This window comes from Theropithecus gelada, chromosome 4 (genome assembly GCF_003255815.1).
Source record: "Theropithecus gelada isolate Dixy chromosome 4, Tgel_1.0, whole genome shotgun sequence".
NCBI lineage: Eukaryota > Metazoa > Chordata > Mammalia > Primates > Cercopithecidae > Theropithecus > Theropithecus gelada.
The window spans coordinates 44,921,015-44,943,184 of NC_037671.1; the positions used below are offsets into that span (position 1 = coordinate 44,921,015).

Here is a 22,170-nt window from a genome sequence, read left to right on the forward strand (position 1 = left end):
ACAAAGACTTTAAGTACCAAGATATATTTATTACTCAGACTGTGTGACCAATTCAGATGAGTGGGGTGATAAGTAGAGGGTTCTGCTCCAGGTAGTTTTTTTCACACCATCTTATGTTTCCACAAGCTTAGTGTAATGCTTTCAAGGTTCACCACAGCAAGAGCAGAATAGAACTGGCGGATCATGCTCAGCAAATAAATGCTTTGTCTCAGAAATTATGACCTTACCCAAATCTCATTAGGCAAAACTAGTCCTAATGCCTCTGTCCAGCTACAGAACAGGTCGGGAAAGTGTAATTCTCCTAAGTCACAGGGATAGATGAACCTGGGATGTGGATGAGCATTAGAAGTGTCTTTAGCAGTGACTTTTTTACATTCTTTAGGGTTATTTTTCCTCCCTGAGTCATTAGGATAAAATGAAGTAATGTGTATGAAAGCACATAGGTAACTATAGATATGTGTGAGGTTCTTTTAATTGAATGCTGTCCTTCGTATAAATTACTGAGCCATGAGTATATCTCAAGCAGAGGGATGCAGATAGTTCCAGTTCCTTTTCTGTCTGGAAATAATAAAGCTCTCGTATGGAAGACCTACGTATTTCCATGAAGAGGGGTTGTTCTTTCAGTTTCTTGCTTTTTAGAAAACTTGGAAGTCTTTTCTGTACTAAAAATACAAAAATTAGCTGGGCATGGTAACTCATGCCTATAATCCTAGCTACTCAGGAGGCTGAGGCAGGGGAATTGCTTGAACCCAGAAAGCGGAAGTTGCAGTGAGCCGAGATCGTGCCATTGCACTCCAGCCTGGGCAATGAGCAAAACTCCATCTCAAAAAAAAAAAAAACCACACACACACACACACAAACTTGAAGTCTTGATCTCTTGCAGGATTCTATTTTAAAACTAAGTGTTAGACTGTTCTTGCATTGCTATAAAGAAATACCTGAGGCTGGATAATTTATAAAGAAAAGAGGTTTAATTGGCTCACAGTTCTGCAGAGCTGTACAAACATGGCATAAACATTTGCTCAGCTTCAGGTGAGGACCTCAGGAAGCTTACAGTCATGGCTGAAGGGGAAAGGGAAGCAGGCACATCACATGGTGAGAGCAGGAACAAGAGATGAGGAGGAGGTGCCACACTTTTAAACAACCAGATCCCACGAAAACTCACTCTTGGGAGAACAGCACCAAGAGGACGGTGCTAAACTGTTCATGAGAAATCCCTCCCATGATTCAGTCACCTCCCCACCAGGCCCCACCTCCAACATTGGGGATTACAATTCAACATGAGATTTAGAGGGGACACATATCCAAACTATATCAAGCTATTTCTTTATAACGTGAATAGTCCAGAGATTGGAATCAGTGTTGTGTTAGTTTTAAAACCATTGGTTATTTCTTTTTTTGAGACAGTTCCACTCTGTCGCCCAGTCTGGAGTACAGTGGTGTGATCGTGACTCACTGCAGCCTCCAACTCCTGGACCCAAATGTTCCTTCCACGTAGCTAGAACTATAGACATGTGCCGCCATGCTTGGCTAAGTTTTGTATTTTTGTAGAGACAGAGTTTCCCTATATTGCCCAGGCTGGTCTCAAACTCCTGGACTCAAGGGATTCTCCCACCTTGACCTCCCAAAGTGCTGGGATTATAGGTGTGAACCACTGTACCTGGCCAGCATGTGTGGTACATGCTGAAATTATACTATGTCTATTATACGCATATGAATGAAATTACACTATGTATATTATAATTGTGGCTTACATTTTTTCACTTAACAGTTTGTTTTGGAGATCTGTTCATGTCAATATATATAAGTGTACCTCATTCTTTATAACTGCTGTGTTTTCATAGTTAGGACAGGCCATAGTTTATTTGATTGACCTAATAGTGAAATTAGAAATGGAGATTTCTAGGTGTTTTTTTCTGTAGCAAACAATGCTACAAGGAATACTCTGCACATGTTTGTGTACATCTCTTTGTACATGTTTCAGTAAATACCCAGAGGTAGAATTTTAATTCTGCATGTTATCATGGGGCCTTCAGTATAATGGAATTTCCCTTGTCTACACTGCTGTCTCTGACCTGGGAAAATGACAGGTGGTGAGCAGTAAATATATTCTAGATAATTTAGATTTCTGTAGTTGTCTAAAATGAGCCTTATGTTCTTATTTTGGGAGATTTGTGATTATTCAGTTTGGTGCGGAATGAAATGTAGAAGTACATGGGGATATCATCAGCTTGGCATATAGCTAGCTGCCTTTGCCTAGATGGTAAGAAGTAATAGAACCATGAAGGCTTTGGGGTAATCCATTCAGGTAGGAAACTCAAATTTATATTACTAAAATTTTATCTCTTGGTGCCTATGTGAGTTTTGAGTGTTTTTTCTTAAGGGAAAATTTACATATGTCGAAAGACAAATCTTAATTGTACTTTTTTTTGTTTTGTTTTGTTTTGTTTGAGACAGAGTCTCATGCTGTTGCCCAGGCTGGAGTGCAGGGGCGCCATCTCGGCTCACTGCTGCCTCCACCTGCTGGGTTCAAGCGATTCTCCTGCCTCAGCCTCCTGAGTAGCTTGGACTACAGGTGCATGCCACCACGCCCGGCTAATTTGTTTTGTATTTATAGTAGAGACAGAGTTTCACCATGTTGACCAGGATGGTCTTGATCTCCTTACCTCGTGATCTGCCGGCCTCAGCCTCCCAAAGTGCTGGGATTACAGGCGTGAGCCACTGCACCGGGCCTTAATTGTACATTTTTGACAGCAGTTAACCTTATATAATTTATATACTGTCAAGATAGAGAACTTTACTGTCTCACTAGAAATTTCCCTGTTATTGGCTCCAGCCCCCTAGGTAACCACTATGTTGATATTTTCACCTTAGATTACTTTGGGTGGGTCTAGATTTTTTTTTTTTTTGGACAGGGTTTTGCTCTCTTGCCCAGGCTGGAGTGCAATGGCATAATCATGGCTCACTGCAGCCTCAACTTCCCAGATTCAACTATCCTCCTGCCTCAGCCTCCCAAGTAATTGGGATCACATGTGTCTGTCACTGTGCTGGCAAATTTTTTTTTTTTTGAGACGGAGTCTTGCTTTGTCGCCCAGGCTGGAGTGCAGTGGCATGATCTCAGCTCACTGCAACCTCCGCCTCCTGGATCAAGCAATTCTCCCACTTCAACCTTCTGAGTAGCTGGGATTACAGGCATGCACCACCATGCCCAGCTAATTTTTGTATTTTTAGTAGAGACTAGGTTTTGCCACGTTGGCCAACCTGGTCTCAAACTCCAGGCGTCAAATGATCTGACCACCTCAGCCTCCCAAAGTGTTGAGATTACAGGCATGAGCCATTGCGCCCGGGCAACCTGGCTAAATTTTTGTAGAGACAAAGTCTCACTTTGCTACCCAGGCTGATCTTGAACTCCTGGGATCAAGTGAGGCTCTCCCCTAAGCCTCCGAAAGTGTTGTGATTACAGCTATGAGCTACTGTGCCCAGCCTGGTTCTAGATCTTATAAAAATGAAATTGTAGTCCTTTTGTGCCTGACTTCTTAGCATAATGTCTGTCAGATTTATCCATGATGTAATGATTATTAGAAGTTGGTTCCATTTTATTGCTGAGTGTATTTCATTGTATAAATGTGCCACAGTTGCTCACAATCTGTTGTTCTGTTGATGAACATTCAAGTTTTTTCTAAGTTTTGGCTATTATGAATAAAACTTCTATGACCTTCTCTTTTTTAAATATACAACACATTAAAATATTAGGCATTGTTATTCTGTACTTAACCACATTTTAATGTGTTTTATATACCAAATAACATAAATCTTGCACTGTTAAAAATCTGCAACTTTTAATGATACATTTTAGAAATGTAAAAAATGTTATTTATATTAAGACACCATAAGATAGGCCTTCTAGACTGTAATAATGCAGTGAATACTCTTAATACATTGGCTTCAGGATATTACTATTTTTATTCAAGTGTTTTTATGGACATATGTTTTAATTTTTCTTGGATAAATTCCTAAGAGTGGAATTTCTGGGTAAAAGGGCAGGTATATGTTGAACTTAGTAAAAACTGCTAAACCTTTTTTCCAAAATGATTTTATCTTCTCCTCTAGTAATGTACGAAAGTTCCTGTTGTTTCATATCCTTACCGATAGGTGATGTTGTCAGACTTTTTTTTTTTTTAACAAAACAGGAAGAATGTGTTTAATACAGTATGAAGTATTTCTTAATTGCAATTATTGTATTATTCCTTACAGAAAACATACAAAGTCCTTAAAATAATAACCTCATTTAAATTTAAGTTTAAAGCATCGTACTATTCTAATTATCTGCCAGCATATACTACATAGACTGTTTAATTTGCCATTCTATTTAATGATATCTCATTATAGTTCTTTTTTTCTTTTTAAAATTACAAAAAAAGTTCAGTGCTCTTTGGGTATCTATAATGATACCCGAATTTTCCTTAAGGACAATTTTCCATGTGCTTATTGCCCATTCATCCAGCTTCTCTTGTGAAGTTATTGTTAAGGTCTTTTGTCCATTTTTGGGTTGTTCATCTTTTCATTATCTTTATTCACTTTTGGAGTTCTTTATGTATTCTGAATACAAGTCCTTCGTCAGACTCATTTTGTGACTATTTTCTCCTAGTCTGTGACTTGTCTATATGGTGGCTTTTGATGACAGAAGTTTTTAATTTTGATGTTGAGTTTACCACTTTATTTTCCATGATTATTGTTCCTGTGTCCAATAAATCTCTGCCTTCTCTCAAATGGCAAAAATAGTCTCCGTGATTTTTTTTTTTTTTTTTTTTTTTTTAAGACAGAGTTTTGCTCCTGTTGCTCAGGCTGGAGTGCAATGGTTCAATCTCGGCTCACTCCAACCTCTGCCTCCCAGGTTCAAGCGATTCTCCTCCCTCAGCCTCCCAAGTAGCTGGGATTACAGGCATGTGCCACCAAGCCTTAGCTAATTTCCTATTTTTCGCAGAGGTGGGGTTTCCCCATGTTGGTCAGGCTGGTCTCGAATTCCTAACCTCAGGTGATCCACCCGCCTAAGCCTTCCAAAGTGCTGGGATTATAGGCGTGAGCCACAGTGCCTTTTTTTTTTTTCCCTGAGGCGAGTCTTGCTCTATCACCTAGGCTGGAGTACAGTGGCACAATCTCGGCTCATTGCAACCTCCACCTACCAGGTTCAAGCCATTCTCCTGCCTCAGCCTCCTGAGTTGCTGGGACTACAGGCACGTGCCACCACGCCCAGCTAATTTTTTTGTGTTTTTAGTAGAGACAGGTTTTCACCATGTTGGTCAGGCTGGTCTTGAACTCCTGACCTCAAATGATCTGCCCACCTTCGCCTCCCAAAGTGCTGGGATTTGCAGGCATGAGCTACCGTGCCCGGCCTCGCTCTAATTTTTTCATGTAAACTTTGTGATTTTAGACTTTGTCTGGGCCTATGATCTGTCTCAAAGTCAATTTTTTATATGGCTTGAGGTAGATAGAGGTTAAGTTTCATTTCTCTACATATGGATATTTAGTTGTTCCAGCATCATTTCTTCCTCTCCCCATTGAATTGCCTTTTTGTTTGCTTGTTTGTTTGTTTTTGTTTTTTCTGATATGGGTTTCGCTCTTGTTGCCCAGGCTGGAGTGCAGTGGCGCTATCTCTGCTTACCGCAACCTCCGCCTCCCAGGTTCAAGCAGTTCTTCTGCCTCAGCCTCCCAAGTAGCTGGATTATGGGCATGCGCCACCACGCCTGGCTAATTTTGTATTTTTAGTGGAGACGGGGTTTCTCCAGGTTAGTCAGGCTGTTCTCGAACTCCCGACCTCAGGTGATCTGCCCGCCTTGGCCTCCCAAAGCGCTGAGATTACAGGCATGAGCCACCTGCGCCTGATCGAATTGCTTTGATATCTTATAAAAAATCACTTAACCATAAAGTGTGGGTCTATTTCTGAACAGTAATCTAATTCATCCATTGATATATCTAATGTCAAAGACATTACTTTGATTATTGCAGCTTTGTAATAAGTCTTGAACTGATTAGTGTAAGTCTTCCATTTTTGTTCCTTTAAAGTTTATTTTGTCTATTTCATGTCCTTTACATTTTATAAATTTTAAAATTGGTTTGTCACTTTCTGTTTTTAAGAAAGACTGCCAAGATTAAGATTAGGATTGCACTGAATCTATAGATTAGTTTGGAGTAAATTGGCGTTTTAACAATACTGAGTTTGCCAAATCCATAAACATTTTATCTCTCTCCATTTATTAAGGTCTTCTTTAATCCCTTTTAGCAAAGTCTTATACTTTGTATATAGAAATTGTACATGCCTTTTGTTATATTTATTCCTAAGTAATTTATGATATTTTTCCTGAATTTTAGCGTCCATTTATTTTCTGCCGTTATAAAGAAATACAGCTGGTTTCTGATACTAACTTTTACCCTGTGACCTTGTTAAATTCACTTACTAGTGCTGGTGTTTTTGTTTTGTTTTTCGTTTCTTAGGATTTTTCTGTATATGTTTTCTATGAATGGAGACCATTTTACTTTTTCTTTTCTAATCTTTTTGCCTTTCTTTCTTGTGCTTCATTGCTCTGGTGAAAGTGGATATTCTTTCCTTGTTCCCAATCTTAGGGAGAAATTCAGTCTTTCACTATGAAGTATGATGTTAAGTATAATTTTCTCATATAACTTTTATCTCATTGAGGAAGTTCCCTTCTATTCTTAGTTTACTTAGGTTTTTTTAAAAAAAAATCATAAATGACCATTGCATGTTGTCAGGTACCTTTACTGCATCTATTGAGATGATTTTAAGTTTTTCTTTTTTATTCCATTAGTCTGGTTGATTGCATTGTTTGATTTTTCACATTTTTTTATTACTGGATGAATCCAGCTCTATTATCATCAGTTATAACTTTTGTGTATTGCTGGATTCAACTCATTAATGTTGTGTGAAGGATTTTTGTCTCTGTGTTCTATAGAATATACCAATCTGGCATTCTCTTGTAATATGTTTGTCTGGTCTTGGTTGTCAGGGTTATACTGGCCTTGTAAAACAAATTGGGATGTATTTCTTCTTCCTTATTTCTGGAAGTATTTATGTAAAATTGGTATGACTTTCTTAAATGTTTAATAGAATGTACCAGTAAAATAAATCATCAAGGCCTAGGGGTTTTTTTGCAAGGGAGTATTTGGTAACAATTCAATTTATTTGATATTTATTAGGGCATTTAATAATTTTATTTCATCTTCTGTCAGTTTGGTACTATATATTTTTCAAGGACTATATTTCATATAATGTCAAATTGACATAAAATTTTGCATATTTCCTTTTGCTTTTGATGTCTGTGGTATCTATAATGATGTCTCTTTCATTCCTGATAATAGTGATTTGTATTTTGTCTTTTTAATCAATTTAATTAATATTTTCAAACAATCAGTTTTAAGCTTTGTTATTTTTGTCTTTTATCTATTTTTTTTTATTTCTACTCTTATTATTCTTCCTTCTGTTTAGTATGGATTATATTCTTATATTTTTTGAACCATGGGTTATTTAGAAGTGCATTGCTTAACTTCCATGTATTTGAGACTTTCTTAGATAACATACTGTAGCTTATTTCTAACAAAATTACACATTCTATAAGGTTTCAGTTTTGAATTTAATTGAAACTTGTTTTATGGGCCCAGCAAGGTGGCTCACGCTTGTACTCCTGGCACTTTAGAGGGCTAAATTGTGTGGGTAGCTTGAGCCCAGGAGTTCAAGACCAGCCTGGACAACATGTCGAAACCCCATCTCTACCAAAAAAATACAGAAATTAGCTGGGCATGGTGGAGCACACCTGTAGTCCCAGCTATGTGGGAGGTTGAGTTGAGCCCAGGAGGCAGAGGTCGCAGTGAACTGAGATTGTACCATTCATTGTACTCTAGCCTGGGTAACACAGTCAGACCTTGTCTCAACAAACAAAACTTGAAACTTGTTTTATGGTTTGGCAACGTGGTCAGTCTTATTCCATATGCATTTGAAAAGAAGGTATATTTTGCAGTTATTTGATGTAATTGATATGCTTATAATTATTAATGTATTTGTTGATTTAGGTCTACCATTGCTATTTGTTTTCTGTCTTTTTTTTGTTCCTCTGTTCCTAATTGTATGCTGCCTTTTGGGCTAATTAAAATTGTAGCATTTCGTTTTTATTCTTTTTTTGGCTTTTTAGCTGTTCTCTCGCATGTTTTAAAATGGTAATTCTAGGGATTGTAATATGCATCTTTAACTTATCAAAGTCTGTTTTTACAACCTCGTGTAAAATAAATGAACCTTGCATTTATAGTTACATTTATTCCTCTCATCCTTTGTGCTTGTTGTCATGTATATTGCACCTATAAACTTTTTTTTTTTTTTGGAGACAGAGTCTCACTTTGCCACCCAGGCAGGAGTACAATGGCACAATCTCGGCTCACTGCAACCTCGCCTCCCAGACTCAAGCAATTCTCCTGCCTCAGCCTCCTGAATAGCTGGGATTACAGGCATCCACCACCACACCTGGCTAATTTTTGTAATTTTAGTAGAGACAGGGTTTCACCATGTTGGCCAGGCTGGTCTTGAACTCCTGACCTCAGGTAATCCACCTGCCTCAGCCTCCCAAAGTGCTGAGATTACAGGCATGAGTCACTGTGCATGGCCAAAATGTTATAAACTTTACAATGCAATGTTACAAATTTTGCTGTCTTTTAAAAGACACATTAGTCTTTCAAAGACATTAAGGAAAGACAGGGAAACATACATATAACCATTAATATTAACCCATATATATCTTGTTCCCAGAGATTTTCATTCTTTCCTGGACTAGAGGTTAGGAAGCTTTTTCTGTAAAGATCCAAGTAGAAAATACATTTGCAGTCTTTGTTGCATTTTCTTCTTCTTTTAATTTTTTTTTCTTTCTTTTATTGAGATGGGGTCTTGCTTTGTCCATTTCCCAGGCTGGAATACAGAGGCATAACCACAGCTTACTACAGCCTTGACCTCCCAGGTTCAAGCAATCCTCTCACCTCAGCCTCCCAAGTAGCTGAGACTACAGGTGCATGCCGCCATGCCCGGCTACTTTTTAAATTTTTTGTAGAGATGGGGTCTCACCATTTTGCCAGGACTGGTCTCGAACTCCTGGACTCAAGCGATCCTCCCGCCTCAGCCTCTCAAAGTTCTGGGATTACAGGCATGAGCCACCAAGCCCAGCTGCCTTCTTTTTTTAAATAGCTGTTTAAACATGTAAAAATCATTCTTATGTTGCAGGTTGAACCAGAGGCTGTGGACCATTGTTGTTGACTTTTACTGTGGATACTAATTATTAGTTATCTCAGTTTATGTTTATCTGAAAATGTTTTTGTTGTCTATGGCCATACCACCCTGAATGTGCCCGATCTCATCTGAAAATGTTTTTATTTTGCACTTATTTTTTCTCCCTTTTTTTATTCTGGGAAAAACATACTCTTTCTCTACATTCTCATGCAACACTTCTGACACCAGGTATCTGAGGTTTTTTACTCTAAGGATTTCTCCAACTCTGAATTCTGGCTGGATATCTTACGATTTAATTCAGTTCAACTCTGACTCTGTCTACCTGGTGTTGTCAGAATCCAAAGGGTAAGAGCTCAGTCTCACAAGTCTGCCCCCTACTTTCGACACCAGTTGCAATTAGTGGTCACCTATACTGCTGATTGACTGGCTATGTATTGGGGTCTCCATTAGCTCTTCCTTGGATTGGATTAAGTTGCTAGGATAGCTTACAGATATTATAAAGGATACAGAAGAACAGCCAGATGGAAGAGACTTAATAGAGCAAGGTGTGGGAGAAAGGGTGAGGAGCTTCCATGCCCTCTCTGGGCATACCACCCTCCTAGCACCTCAGTCCCAGGGTGAAGTTCCAGCAACTTGGAAGTTCATTAAACCTTGTTGAATTTTTATAGGGGCCAGGCATGGTGGCTTATGCCTCTAATCCCAGCACTTTGGAAAACTGAGGTAGGAGAATCACTTGAAGCTACAAGTTTAAGACTAGCCTGGGCAATATGCCAAGATGCTGTCTCTACAAAGGAAAAATAGCCAGGTATAGTGGCTTGAGCCTGTAGTTCCAGCTACTCGGGAGGCTGAAGTGGGAGGATTGCTCAAACCCAGGAGTTTAAGGTTGCAGTGAGCTGTGATCAGGCCACACTGCACTCCAGCCTGGATGACAGAGCTAGACTCTATCCCAAGAAACAAAACAACAACAACAAAAAAGAGTTTTTGTAATAAAGAGCTTAATCTCCAGCCCCACGCCTCCCCTCTTCCCAGATTTTGGTGGGTGAGTCTGAAAGCTCCAGCCCTCTTGGTCGTGGTCTTTCTGGTAACTGGCCCTATACTGAGGCTGTCTAGGGGTCCTGCGCAAGTCACCTCACAAGCATAAACAAGCATAAATTTCTCGCCATTAAGTGATGTTAGCTGTAGGTTTTTTGTAGATATTTCTTATCAAGTTGAGAAATATCCCTCAATATTCCTCTTCTGCCGAGAGTTTTTATTATGAATGGGCATTGCATTTTGTCAAATCCTTTTTTTTGTTCCAAAGACAGAGTTAGAGTCGCCCAGGCTGGAGTGCAGTAGCGAGATCATAGCTCACTGCAGCCTTAAACGCCTGGACTTGGGATCCTCCAGCCTCATAGCTGGGACTACAGGCGCACCACCACACCCAGCTAATTTTTATAAAAAATTTTTGCAGAGATGGAGTCTTACTTTGTTGCCCCAAGTGGTCTAACTCCTGGCTTCAAGCAATCCTCTCACCTCAGCCTCCCAAAGTGCTGGGATTACAGGTGTGAGCCACTGTACCGACTATCAAATGCTTTTCTGTGTGTAATTTTTCTTCTTTAGCCTGTTAATGTGATAGATTTACATGATTTTCAGATGTTGAGCCAGTCTAGCATACATGGGATAAATTCTACTTGGTCATAGTGTAGAATTCTTTTTATACGTTGTTGGATTCAATTTGCTAATACTTTGTTATTTTCATGAAGCAGATTGGTCTGTATTTTTCTTGAATTGTCTGTGTCTGATTTTGACATTAGAGCGATACTGGCCTAATAGAATGTGTTAGGAAGTATTCCCTCTGCTTCTGTCTTCTAGAAGAGATTGCATAGAATTAATGTAATTTCTTCCTTAACCATTTGATAGAATTCACCAGTGAACCCATGCGAACCTAGTGCTTTTGGTTGTGAAGGTTATTAGTTATTGACTCAATTTCTTTATTAGATATAGGCCTGTTCAGATTGTTTGTACTCGGCCGGGCGCGGTGGCTCAAGCCTGTAATCCCAGCACTTTGGGAGGCCGAGACGGGCGGATCACGAGGTCAGGAGATCGAGACCATCCTGGCTAACATGGTGAAACCCCGTCTCTACTAAAAAAAATACAAAAAACTAGCCGGGCGAGGTGGCGGGCGCCTGTAGTCCCAGCTACTCGGGAGGCTGAGGCAGGAGAATGGCGTGAACCCGGGAGGCGGAGCTTGCAGTGAGCCGAGATCTGGCCACTGCACTCCAGTCTGGGCGACAGAGCGAGACTCCGTCTCAAAAAAAAAAAAAAAAAACAAAACAGATTGTTTGTACTCATTTTTGAAGGATATTTTTCCTGAATATTTAAGTCTGGATAGACTGTTTTCTGGTTTTTTTCCTTTTCAACATTTTAAAGATCTTGATCCAATGTGTTCTGAACTCCGTTTTGTTGATGTTAGCTGTTACTCGCATATCTTTGTTACCTTGTGTGAAATGTGTTGGTTTTTTCTAGCTGCCTTGAAGATTTTCTTGTTATTTTTTAATATTAGCAGTTTGACTATGATAGGCCTAAATATCTTTTTTGTATTTATTCTCTTGAGGTTTGTTTTTAGCTGATGTCTTCCACCAAATTGGTAAGTTTAGGTTATTATTTCTTCAAATATTTTTTCTGCCTTTGTTCCATTCCTAAGACTCCAGTTACACAGTAGTATAATTGAGTAATTAGTACATGTATTAATGTTATATAAAATAATATATGTGTAATATGAATATATTAACATAGAGATAGATACTGCATACTCAAAACATTTTAATAAAAGGGTATATGATTGTAAAAGCTTGGAGAGGATGACTTTAGACAAATCACTAAGATCTCAGGGATCCTTGAGTGCTCTAGATGCACTGGCTTTGGCCCTACATACTTTTAATACAGTAGTCAACAATACTGTAACTGTACACAGTTGTCTTTTCTGTTAAATGATGGCTAAATGAGGACAAGGCTCTAGCTTTACTTTTCTTTATATGAAAGCAAAAAGACAATGACTCTCAGATTGATATTTAAACATCCGCAAATATTGTCTATAAGAGGCAAACTAAAATAGAAAGTCATTGAAAGTAGGAAGAGAAACAGTTAAGAAAAAAAATACCAGGCAAGTAATATGATACAAAAGAAAATTAAAGTAGCAGTTTTCATATAAAAGACACAAATAGACATTGTATGCTGGTAAAGAGAACAGTAGGTAAAGAAAAAATATCCATAATGAACGTTTATGCACCTAACTGTAGACTGTATACAGCTTTGGTATATATCAAGTGATAACTAGTAGGACTGCAGGGAGAAATGGAAAAATCAACAATTCTAGTTAAAGACTTTTAACACCTTCCTCACAGGAAGTGATAAAGAAGATTAAAAAGCAGAGTGATCTAAGATTTGAACAATAAAATTAATAAACTTCCTATCAAATATCTAGAGAACTCTGCCCCAAGAGAATGTGTGTTCTTTCAAGTACAGACAGAACAATTACAAATTAATCTGTATAGTGCTGGCATAAGGATAGACATAGATGAGTGGAATAGAAAAGAGAATTAGGCCAGGCATGGTGGCCCATACCTGTAATGCCAGCACTTTGGGAGGCCGAGGCAGGCAGGTCACTTGAGGCCAGGAGTTTGAGACCAGCCTGGCCAACATGGCAAAACCTCATCTATACTGAAAACAAAAATTAGCTGGGCATGGTGGCACACATCTGTAGTCCCAGCTACTCGGGAGACTGAAGCAGGAGAATTACTTGAACAGGGGAGGTGGAGGCTGCAGTGAGCTGAGATCACATCACTGCACTCCAACCTGGGTGACAGTGAGACTCCGCTCAAAAAAGAAATTTGGAAGCTCTTCCAACCCAATCCTTTTGGATTTTTGTGGAAACTTCATTACATAACCGTGATTGATTACATCGGCCACTGCCGATCAGTTCACCAGTCCCCCAAAGTGGGGGTGGGGCTGAAAGTTTCAACCCTTTAATCATATGCTTGGTTCCCTTGGCAACCAGCTTCCATCGTAAAGCTGTCTTGAAGCTCCCAGCCTTTTAGAACAAAAGATGTGGCCAGGCACAGTGAGATTACAAATACTTGTAATCTCAGCACTTTGGGAGGTTGAGGAAGGATTGCTTGAGCCCAGGAGTTGGAGACTAATCTGGGAACATGGTAAAACCCCATCTCTACAAAAGATACAGAAATGAGCCCAGCATAGTGGCATGTACTTGTACTCCCAGCTACCAGGGAGGCTGAGGTGGGAGGATTGCTTGAGCCCAAGAGGTTGAAGCTGCAATGAGCCATGAGCGTGCCACTGCCCTCCAGCCTGGCTCAATAAAAAGAACAAAAGACTCTTGTGTCACCCAGGGGATTTCTGTGTCTGTAACTAGGGTTAAAGACTAAATTTTAGCACATCTGCTAACACCCTTATCTACAAGAGTTTTAGGAGCCTGGTGTCAGGAACCAGGGGCAGGAACTGACATAAATTTCTTATTTTACAATCCCCATTTCATTTCATGGAATTGTCTAGATTCTCTTAAGATATGATCTATAAATGTATCTAACTGGTAGTATGAAGAAAGCAAATGAAACAACTCAGGGCACCCCAAGCAACCTTTTGAAACCCTTACTCTTCAGTCAGGATAGCTCATGGGCCATATGTGTTGTGCAAATACCAGAAATAGGAGCCATGTGAGGAGACCTATATCATCCTGTGCAGTGAACCCATAGAATGTTTAATTTCCCTTTTTAGTTAAAATTTAAGTATAAATATAAGTTCAAATATTGTCTTCTTACATTTCAGTTGATATTTTTGCCTTTCTAGGAATGCATACATATCACTTTGAAGACCGTTGGTCTCAAATACCTGTTTGGAAGAAGTTATTTGAAATTCCAATATATGAATCTTAAGAATTCATAAATATTTTGAATCTATTCCATATACATCTATGTGTTTTAATGTGTAATGTGATTTCCACAAATCTATGGGAAAACACACCATTACATTAAAATTTACTGTTCTAATAATATGTACACATCCGTTATGGAGAAGCAGTTCCTTAAACTGCTTTCATTGATCAAAAGATCTGACATCTTTGGGAATGATACTTCCTTTTTTAAAACACCAAAAAACTTCACTATTTTCATTCTTTTAGGATGGATTCCAATTTGAAATAATTCTGTTGTGAAATATATAGTTATTTTCTGACACTCTGATTTTTTTTTTTCTTTAACTTTACAGAGACTGTGCAGTTGATCCAACTTGTGTTTTGTGCATGGAGTGCTTTTTGGGAAGTATTCACAGAGATCATCGATATAGGGTTAGTAATGTCCACATAATAACCATGCCCAGTATTGTATTTTATAATAAATATCTTTTCTTTCTTTTCAAAATGCAAAGATTTAACACTAAAATGGGGGAGAGGGGTTTAAACAGTGTGTTTATTTAAATACCACTGGACATAGGGTGGCAGTGTAGAAACAAATTATGAATCCACACTTCTTGGAGCATATGATTTTAAAAAGATAATAGAGATATCAGCTCTTCTGCATTGGTTTTCAACTAGTTTGTTTTTGCTATTTTTTAATGTTTATTAAAGAGGTATCTATTACAATGTAGGAGAAGACCCAACTCCAGCACATAAGACCCACCAGTTTATTATTTTTTCACTGCTGTAATGTTGTCAGTACTTCTCAAAAATCAGGTATGTTTGTTTGCTTTTAAGTCAGGGACACAGATAAATACAGATTATTCCAAATCCTGTCCTGGTTCCTCTATTGGAAATTGAAGACAGACCATGGAGATTCAAAGGGTAGGGAACTGCTGTTAGATGGAACTTTTCACCCTAATCGTAAAATAGAATGGTAGAGAAGGAATATTTTAATATTATTCTTAATTCAGGAGCTGTCCTGGGTCAGAACTTTTCCTTCTGTTTGTTTTTATTTACTCTACCCAAGAGTTCATAATAATGAACTAAAACAGCTACAGGGCCGGGCACGGTGGCTCATGCCTATAATCTCAGCACTTTGGGAGGCCAAGGCAGACGGATCATGAGGTCAGGAGATCAACACCATCCTGGCCAACATGGTGAAACCCCATCTCTACAAAAAATACAAAAATTAGCCAGGCATGGTGGCGCATGCCTGTAATCCCAGCTACTCAGGAGGCTGAGGCAGGAGAATCACTTAAACCTGGGAGGCGCAGGTTGCAGTGAGCTGAGATCGTGCCACTGCACTCCAGCCTAGGCAACAGAGCGAGACTCCATCCAAAAAAATAAAAATAAATAAATAACCAGCTACAAAATTGGGCTATTTACATTCTTGTCTGTTCATCAGTCTCATAAATCAGTAAAAGAGGCCCAGTTTCCTTTAAGCTGTTCTGCCTATGTTTGGTAACTGGAACAAGCACGTGTCATTTTCCAAATGACTCCTACCCACGTTTCTTGGCATGTATCTTTGCATTCCCTGGGAATAGTTGTCATTTATGGGGTTACATTAATTATATTGTGATGTATAACACAAATACTTACTTTGGGCAGAATATAAGAGGGCTTATTCTAAAATTTGCTGTATCTAATACCTGTTAGTAAGCTCTTCCTCATACTATCTTAAGAAAAGCAGAATTTCTAGTCCACCAATTATTAATTCTGGTTCTGTGATGCCAGATTTCTCAAATCATTGCCCTGTCTTAAGGAAGTGTGAATAATTCCTGAACCTTGCAGGTGATAAAGAGTTTTTATTATTAGGCAGTCTACTTTTGTATTTCCTGAGCCCCTATTACCTGTCCTTTCAAAGAGTGGCTATTTAGGGAGTATTAGAGAAGAAAAATTAACTATTTCTATAGTCTTTGTTGGTTAATTTCTCCAAAGCAAATGCAGCACTCTTAGACTCTAGGAGACAACAGCTATAGGAATCTGTATAACCCCCGAGTCTATTGTGTTTATAGCATCACAACCTGTAGCATAGATACCAGCATTATACCAATTTAACCAAAACCCAGCAGGAAAACCCTTGTGATCCTCATGATTTTCCTAATTAAGGAAGTCATATAGGCAAACATATCCTCTTTTAAATATCTGTAGCTAACATTACAAAGTAGCTTATTTTATTTTGAAATCACTTCGATTAGTTTATAAGCTTATTTAAAATAAACTTTAAAACATTGAGAGGTTTGGCATTTTATCTAATTTTATGCCTCCAAAGAAATTAAACACTTAAGCAATGGTATTTCCTTAGCACTTGATATTCTTATTTATTATCTGATAGCCCTCAGTAAATATTTATTGACAAGATACTTTACAATTTTTTTCCAAGATGACAACATCAGGAGGTGGAGGTTTCTGTGACTGTGGTGATACTGAAGCTTGGAAAGAGGGTCCTTACTGTCAAAAACATGAACTTAACACCTCTGAAATTGAGGAAGAAGAGGTAAAAGCATTTTCACAAAGTTGTTTTTAACCCTAGTTTGAAATATTTTTAGAAATAGTCATTAGATGATGTGAGAAATGGATAAGCAAATAGTACTTCCACTATTGACAGTGACTAGTTTACTTTGAAAGTTCTTTGCATTTTGTGGATGCTCTATGGTTGCTAATAGTACACAGTTGAAATTCTGGAAATTTCGTTTAATTCTGATTTTTTATTTGGTTGGGGTTTTGTTTTAAGCATACTTGAAGTTTATTTGAGTACTAATTTATGATTGAGAGGATCGTTTTTCCCATATGTGTAGACCAGTTAACTAAGTTGAGTTTTGTATATCTTTATTATTACGAAGACTTTTGGAGCCAGATAGCTTTCTTTTCTGTTACCGTACATGACAGCCAATCCCAATCATCATCTCCTGGTTTCCATTATCATTGGTTATGTGATGGGACCATGTGTGGTGGTGATGGCTCAGTACAAATAATTCCCACTGCTCACTATGTTTTTCAAATTGTTGATCCTGCATTATTTTTCTTAAATGGATTTCTAATGGAATAGTAGACTCCCACAAAATAAATGCTTAAATCCCTGTGCTTTTTTTAAACTTCAACACCTTTCCATATATTTCTAATAACTCACTTAACTATAATTATACAATGATAAAATCTTTCAATGGTATGCTACAATAGATTATGTTTTATTATTTTTAATTGACAATAATTGTATATATTTATGGGATACAGTGTGTTATTTATGGGGCACAGTGTGATATTTTGATACATATATACAATGTGTAATGATCAAATCAGGGTAATTAGCATATCCATCACCTCAAACATTTAACATTATGTGGTATTGGAAACTTTCACCATCCGCTCTTCTAGCTATTTGAAAATATACAGTAAATTGTTAATTATAGTCATGCTATAGTGCTATAAAACATTAGAACTCATTCTTCCTGTATAGCTTTGTTCTTGTATCCATTAACCAACCTGTGGCAGTCCCTCTTCTGCTACATTTTATGACAATTTGTTGTGTAGTTCGAGATCCTTCTTTCAGATTTTATTATTTCTAAATGGCAGGGGAATAGGTACACCCAAGTGCTTCTACCTTGTTAGTAGGCCGGATACAGATTTGGGGCAAGTGGACGTTAATAGTCCTTCCTCGGCCAGGCAGAGTGGCTCACACCTATAATTCCAACACTTTGGGAAGCCAAAGCGGGTGGATCACTTTAACCCAGGAGTTTGAGACCAGCCTGGGCAAATGGCAAAATCCCATCCCTACAAAAAATACAAAAATTAGTTGGGTGTGGTGGCACACGCCTGTGGTCCCGGCCACTTGGGTTGGGGGTGCTGAAGTGGGATCCGCTTGAGCCATGGGAGGCAGAGGTTGCAGTAAGCCAAGATCATGACCCTGTCTTTAAAAAAAAAAAAAAAAAGTTTTTCCTGGTACCCATACCCTACAGGTCAAATATATTTTATCAGAATGACCAAAGTTTTTGATGTACAAATCAAAATGTTTACAAAATGATTCAGTGCTATGGAAAACATGTTTTGTTTGTGTTTCATTTGCTTTGTGAAAGTGTTCTGTAATTTGCTATAGTAAGATGCCAAGTGGTCAAGGTTCCAGATTTTTCTACTTCTATTGGAGAAGCTCCATTTTTATATAGTTGATTGGAGTTCTGTATGTAGAAATACAGGACAAATAAAGATATATTTGAAAAAAAAGAATTATGCTTTAGAAAAAGGTTAAAAACCACTGGTATAAAACTTTAGGACTGTGGGAGAAAGTGTATATATGTATATCCAAGCCATATATCCAATAAGGATCTAGTATCCAGAGTTTATATCTTACAATTCAGCAGTAAAAAGATAACCCAATTTAAAAATGGGCAAAAGACTTGAATAGACATTTTTACAGAGAAGATATTTGAATAATCAACAAACACATGAAAAGATGCTAAACATCATTAGTCATTAGGGAAATGCAAAATCAAAACCACAGTGCGATACTGCTTCACCCTCAGTAGGATGACTATTAAACGTAATAACAAGTGTTGACAAGGATATAGAGAAATTAGAACCCTTGTGTATTGCTAGTGGAAATAGAAAATGATTCAGTGCTGTGGAAAACAGTTTGGCTGTTCCTCAAAATATTTAACATTACCATATGATTCTGAGTTTCACACCTAGATATATACCCAAAAGAACTGAAAACCGAAGTTGAGCAAGTATATGCACACACATGTTGTAGCAGTGTTGTTCACAATGGTCAGAAGGTAGAAACAGCCCAAATGTCCATCAGTAGATGAATGGATAAACAAATTATGATAATATACATACAGTGGAATATTTTTCGTCCATGAAAAGGAATGAAGTACTGATACATGCTACAACATGCATGAACCTCTAAAACATATTAAGTGAAAGACGCTAGACTCAAAAGGTCACATATTGTATGATTCCTTTTATATGAAATATTCAGAATAGATAAATCTGTAGAGAGAAAAAACAGATTGGTAGTTGCCAGGGGCTGGGGAAGAGGAAAATGGAGAGAAATGGCTTAGTAGGTAAGGGGTTTCACTTTGGAGTGATGGAAATGTTTTGGAACTAGATTGTAGTAGTTGCACATTATAATAAGTGTACCAAGTACTACTGAGTTGTTCACTTTAAAATGGTTAATGTTCTATAAATATCATTTATTTGGAAAAAATTTATTTATTTGGAAAAAATAGGACTTCTGTTACCTTTTTTATCCTTGTGTTAGAGTAGACTTAAAATAATTTTCCAAGAAAAAGTTTTGAATCTGCCTACATTTGCTCTGTTGGCTTTATCTTCATACATTGTCCAACAGACTAAGCTCCGGTTAATTTCCTGAATTTTAAGAAGATGCCAACAAGCTCCCCTGCCTACCCAAAAGTCATACAATCCTGCCTGGAGAATGTGTACTCCTGGAACTAGACAAAGAATAAAGCCTCCAAACTCTACCATTTAATTTATATTTAAGAGTTTATTTAAGGCCAGGTGCAGTGGCTCATGCTGTAATTCCAGCCCTATGAGAGGCTGAGGTGGGTGGGATCACTTGAGCTCAGGAGTTCAAGACCAGCCTGGGCAACATGGCAAATCCCCATCTATACAAAAATTACAAAAATTAGCCAAGTATGGTGGCGTGTGCCTGTAATCCCAGCTACTCAGGAGGCTGAGGTGGGAGGATCACCAGAGCCAGGGGAGGTTGAGGATGCAGTGAGCCATGATCACACCACTGCACTCCAGCCTGGGCGACAGAGTGAGACTCTGTCTCAAAAAAAAAAAAAAAAGGGTTAACAGAAATGAAGTCAGCCGGGCGTGGTGGCTCACACCCGTAATCCCAGCACTTTGGGAGGGCGAGGCAGGCAGATCACCTGAGGTCAGGAGTTCGAGACCAGCCTGACCAACATGGAGAAACCCCGTCTTTACTAAAAATACAAAATTAGCTGGGCGTGGTGGTGCATGCCTGTAATCCCAGCTATTCGGGAGGCTGAGGCAAGAGAATCGCTTGAACCTGAGAGGCGGAAGTTGTGGTGAGCCAAGATTATGCCATTGCACTCCAGCCTGTACAACAAGAGCAAAACTCCATCTCAAAAAAAAGAAAGAGAAATGAAGTCTTCAAGGGTAAGACTATAAGATATTAAGATAGCATTGTGTTTAGCATACCTGTTGCCAGTAACTATTGAACAAAATTTTTTTGTCGTATATTTAGCCTACATCTTCAGAAAAAGCTGGGGGAAACCTGCTGATATACAAGTACTGTGTAAGAGTTCTACAGGTCTTCTCATCTCTTTGCATTTGGGGGTGAGATATTTCTTCATTGGATAGGACAGGGTTCAGCAAGCTCTGACTCCTACAGGTCAAATCTTGTCCGCAACCTGTTCTTGTATCTGTTTTTAAATAGTTGAAGAAAATCAACAGAATTGTATTTTGTGACATGAGAAAATTAGATGAAATCCAAATTTAAGTGTCCATAAATAAACGTTATTGAAGCACAGTCATGCTTAAATTTTAATGTAGTATTTGTAGCTGTTTTCCCATTACAAACAAAATTGAGTAGTTGCAGCAGAGACCCTATAGCCTGCTAAGACGAAAATACTATCTCCTTCACAGAAAAAGTTTGTTGACCCTGGTGTAGGCTATTGAAAGCATTGTGTTTCGCCTACTCAGTTCCCACTCCCTAAATGTCACTAGCATGTTCCACTACAGTGACAACAAAAAACGCCCAGCTAGGTTTTCAAGTGGCCCCTTGGGTGTGGGAGTGAGTGGGGAGGTTGGTGAGTTGTACCTCTCCCAGTTGAGAATCAACACATAATATGTGGTATCTCCTTTGTTAGTCTGTATAGGAGTCCATAAGGAATTTCTCTTAGGTCTCTGTATTAAGAAATGTTATGTTTCTCCTGGTGTGAATCTCATAACTGATTGTGTTTCCTTTTGTTGAGACTTCTGGAAAAAGAGCCAAATGGTTGGAAACAGCCTGCCTGTAGAAGTTGTGTGGAAATTTATATGATCTCTACTTATATATAGATGTTACCTTGACTACGGTTTATTTTCCTATCTTTATTTTCCTTTATCTGCTTTTTACATCTTTTTTTATATACCACTCTATTAGGTGCGTTCTTTAAAAAAATTATTTTATTTTTAGAGACATGGTTTTTATTACTGTGTTGCCCAGGCTGGTCTTCAACTCCTGAACTCAAGCAATCATCCTGTCTCAGCCTCCTAAGTAGCTGGGATGTAGATGTATTCTTAAATTGCTGTAAATCCTATTTGGAATGAGATTTAGTTAAATAAGAAATATTAACTGAACAACAACCTTAGTGAAGATTTTTGTAATCTGAAATTTCACTCAAATGCTGCTTCCATCTATCTGAATTCAGATCAGTAATTAATAACTATATGTTAATGGTGACTACTTGGTTTATCTCATTTAATTCCCAAAACAGCCTCATAAGATAGATAATGCTGTTACCAATATTTTATAAATAATTACTTTTAGGCTGAGGTGGAGGGTCAGTTTGAGCCCAGGAGTTTGAGGCTGCAATGAGATATAAGCCTGGATGAGAGAGACCCTGTCTCTTAAAAAAAAAAAAAAAAAAAAAAAAGAAAGAAAGAAAAAAAGAGAAACTTGAGTTTAGAAAGATAAAACTTGACCAACGTGTCCCACATAGCAAATCATGGGACTGGGATTTAAAGCCATGTAGTATAGACTCCAGTAATGATATTCTTTTTTTTTTTTTTTTTTGAGACGGAGTCTCGCTCTGTAGCCCAGGCTAGAGTGCAGTGGCCGGATCTCAGCTCACTGCAAGCTCCGCCTCCCGGGTTCACGCCATTCTCCGGCCTCAGCCTCCCGAGTAGCTGGGACTACAGGCGCCCGCCACCTCGCCCGGCTATTTTTTGTATTTCTTAGTAGAGACGGGGTTTC

General features: G+C 38.4%; 1 protein-coding gene across 3 annotated transcripts in view; it reads left to right on the plus strand.

Annotated features, from left to right (window-relative positions):
- Positions 1–22,170, plus strand: part of UBR2 (ubiquitin protein ligase E3 component n-recognin 2) — a 132,248-nt gene that overhangs the window by 14,164 nt on the left and 95,914 nt on the right. For all 3 annotated transcript variants that reach the window (XM_025383367.1, XM_025383365.1, XM_025383366.1), the window contains exons 3-4: positions 14,540–14,618; positions 16,612–16,725. In XM_025383367.1, the coding sequence (XP_025239152.1) occupies positions 14,540–14,618; positions 16,612–16,725 (193 nt within the window). The remainder of the gene's footprint in view (positions 1–14,539; positions 14,619–16,611; positions 16,726–22,170) is intronic.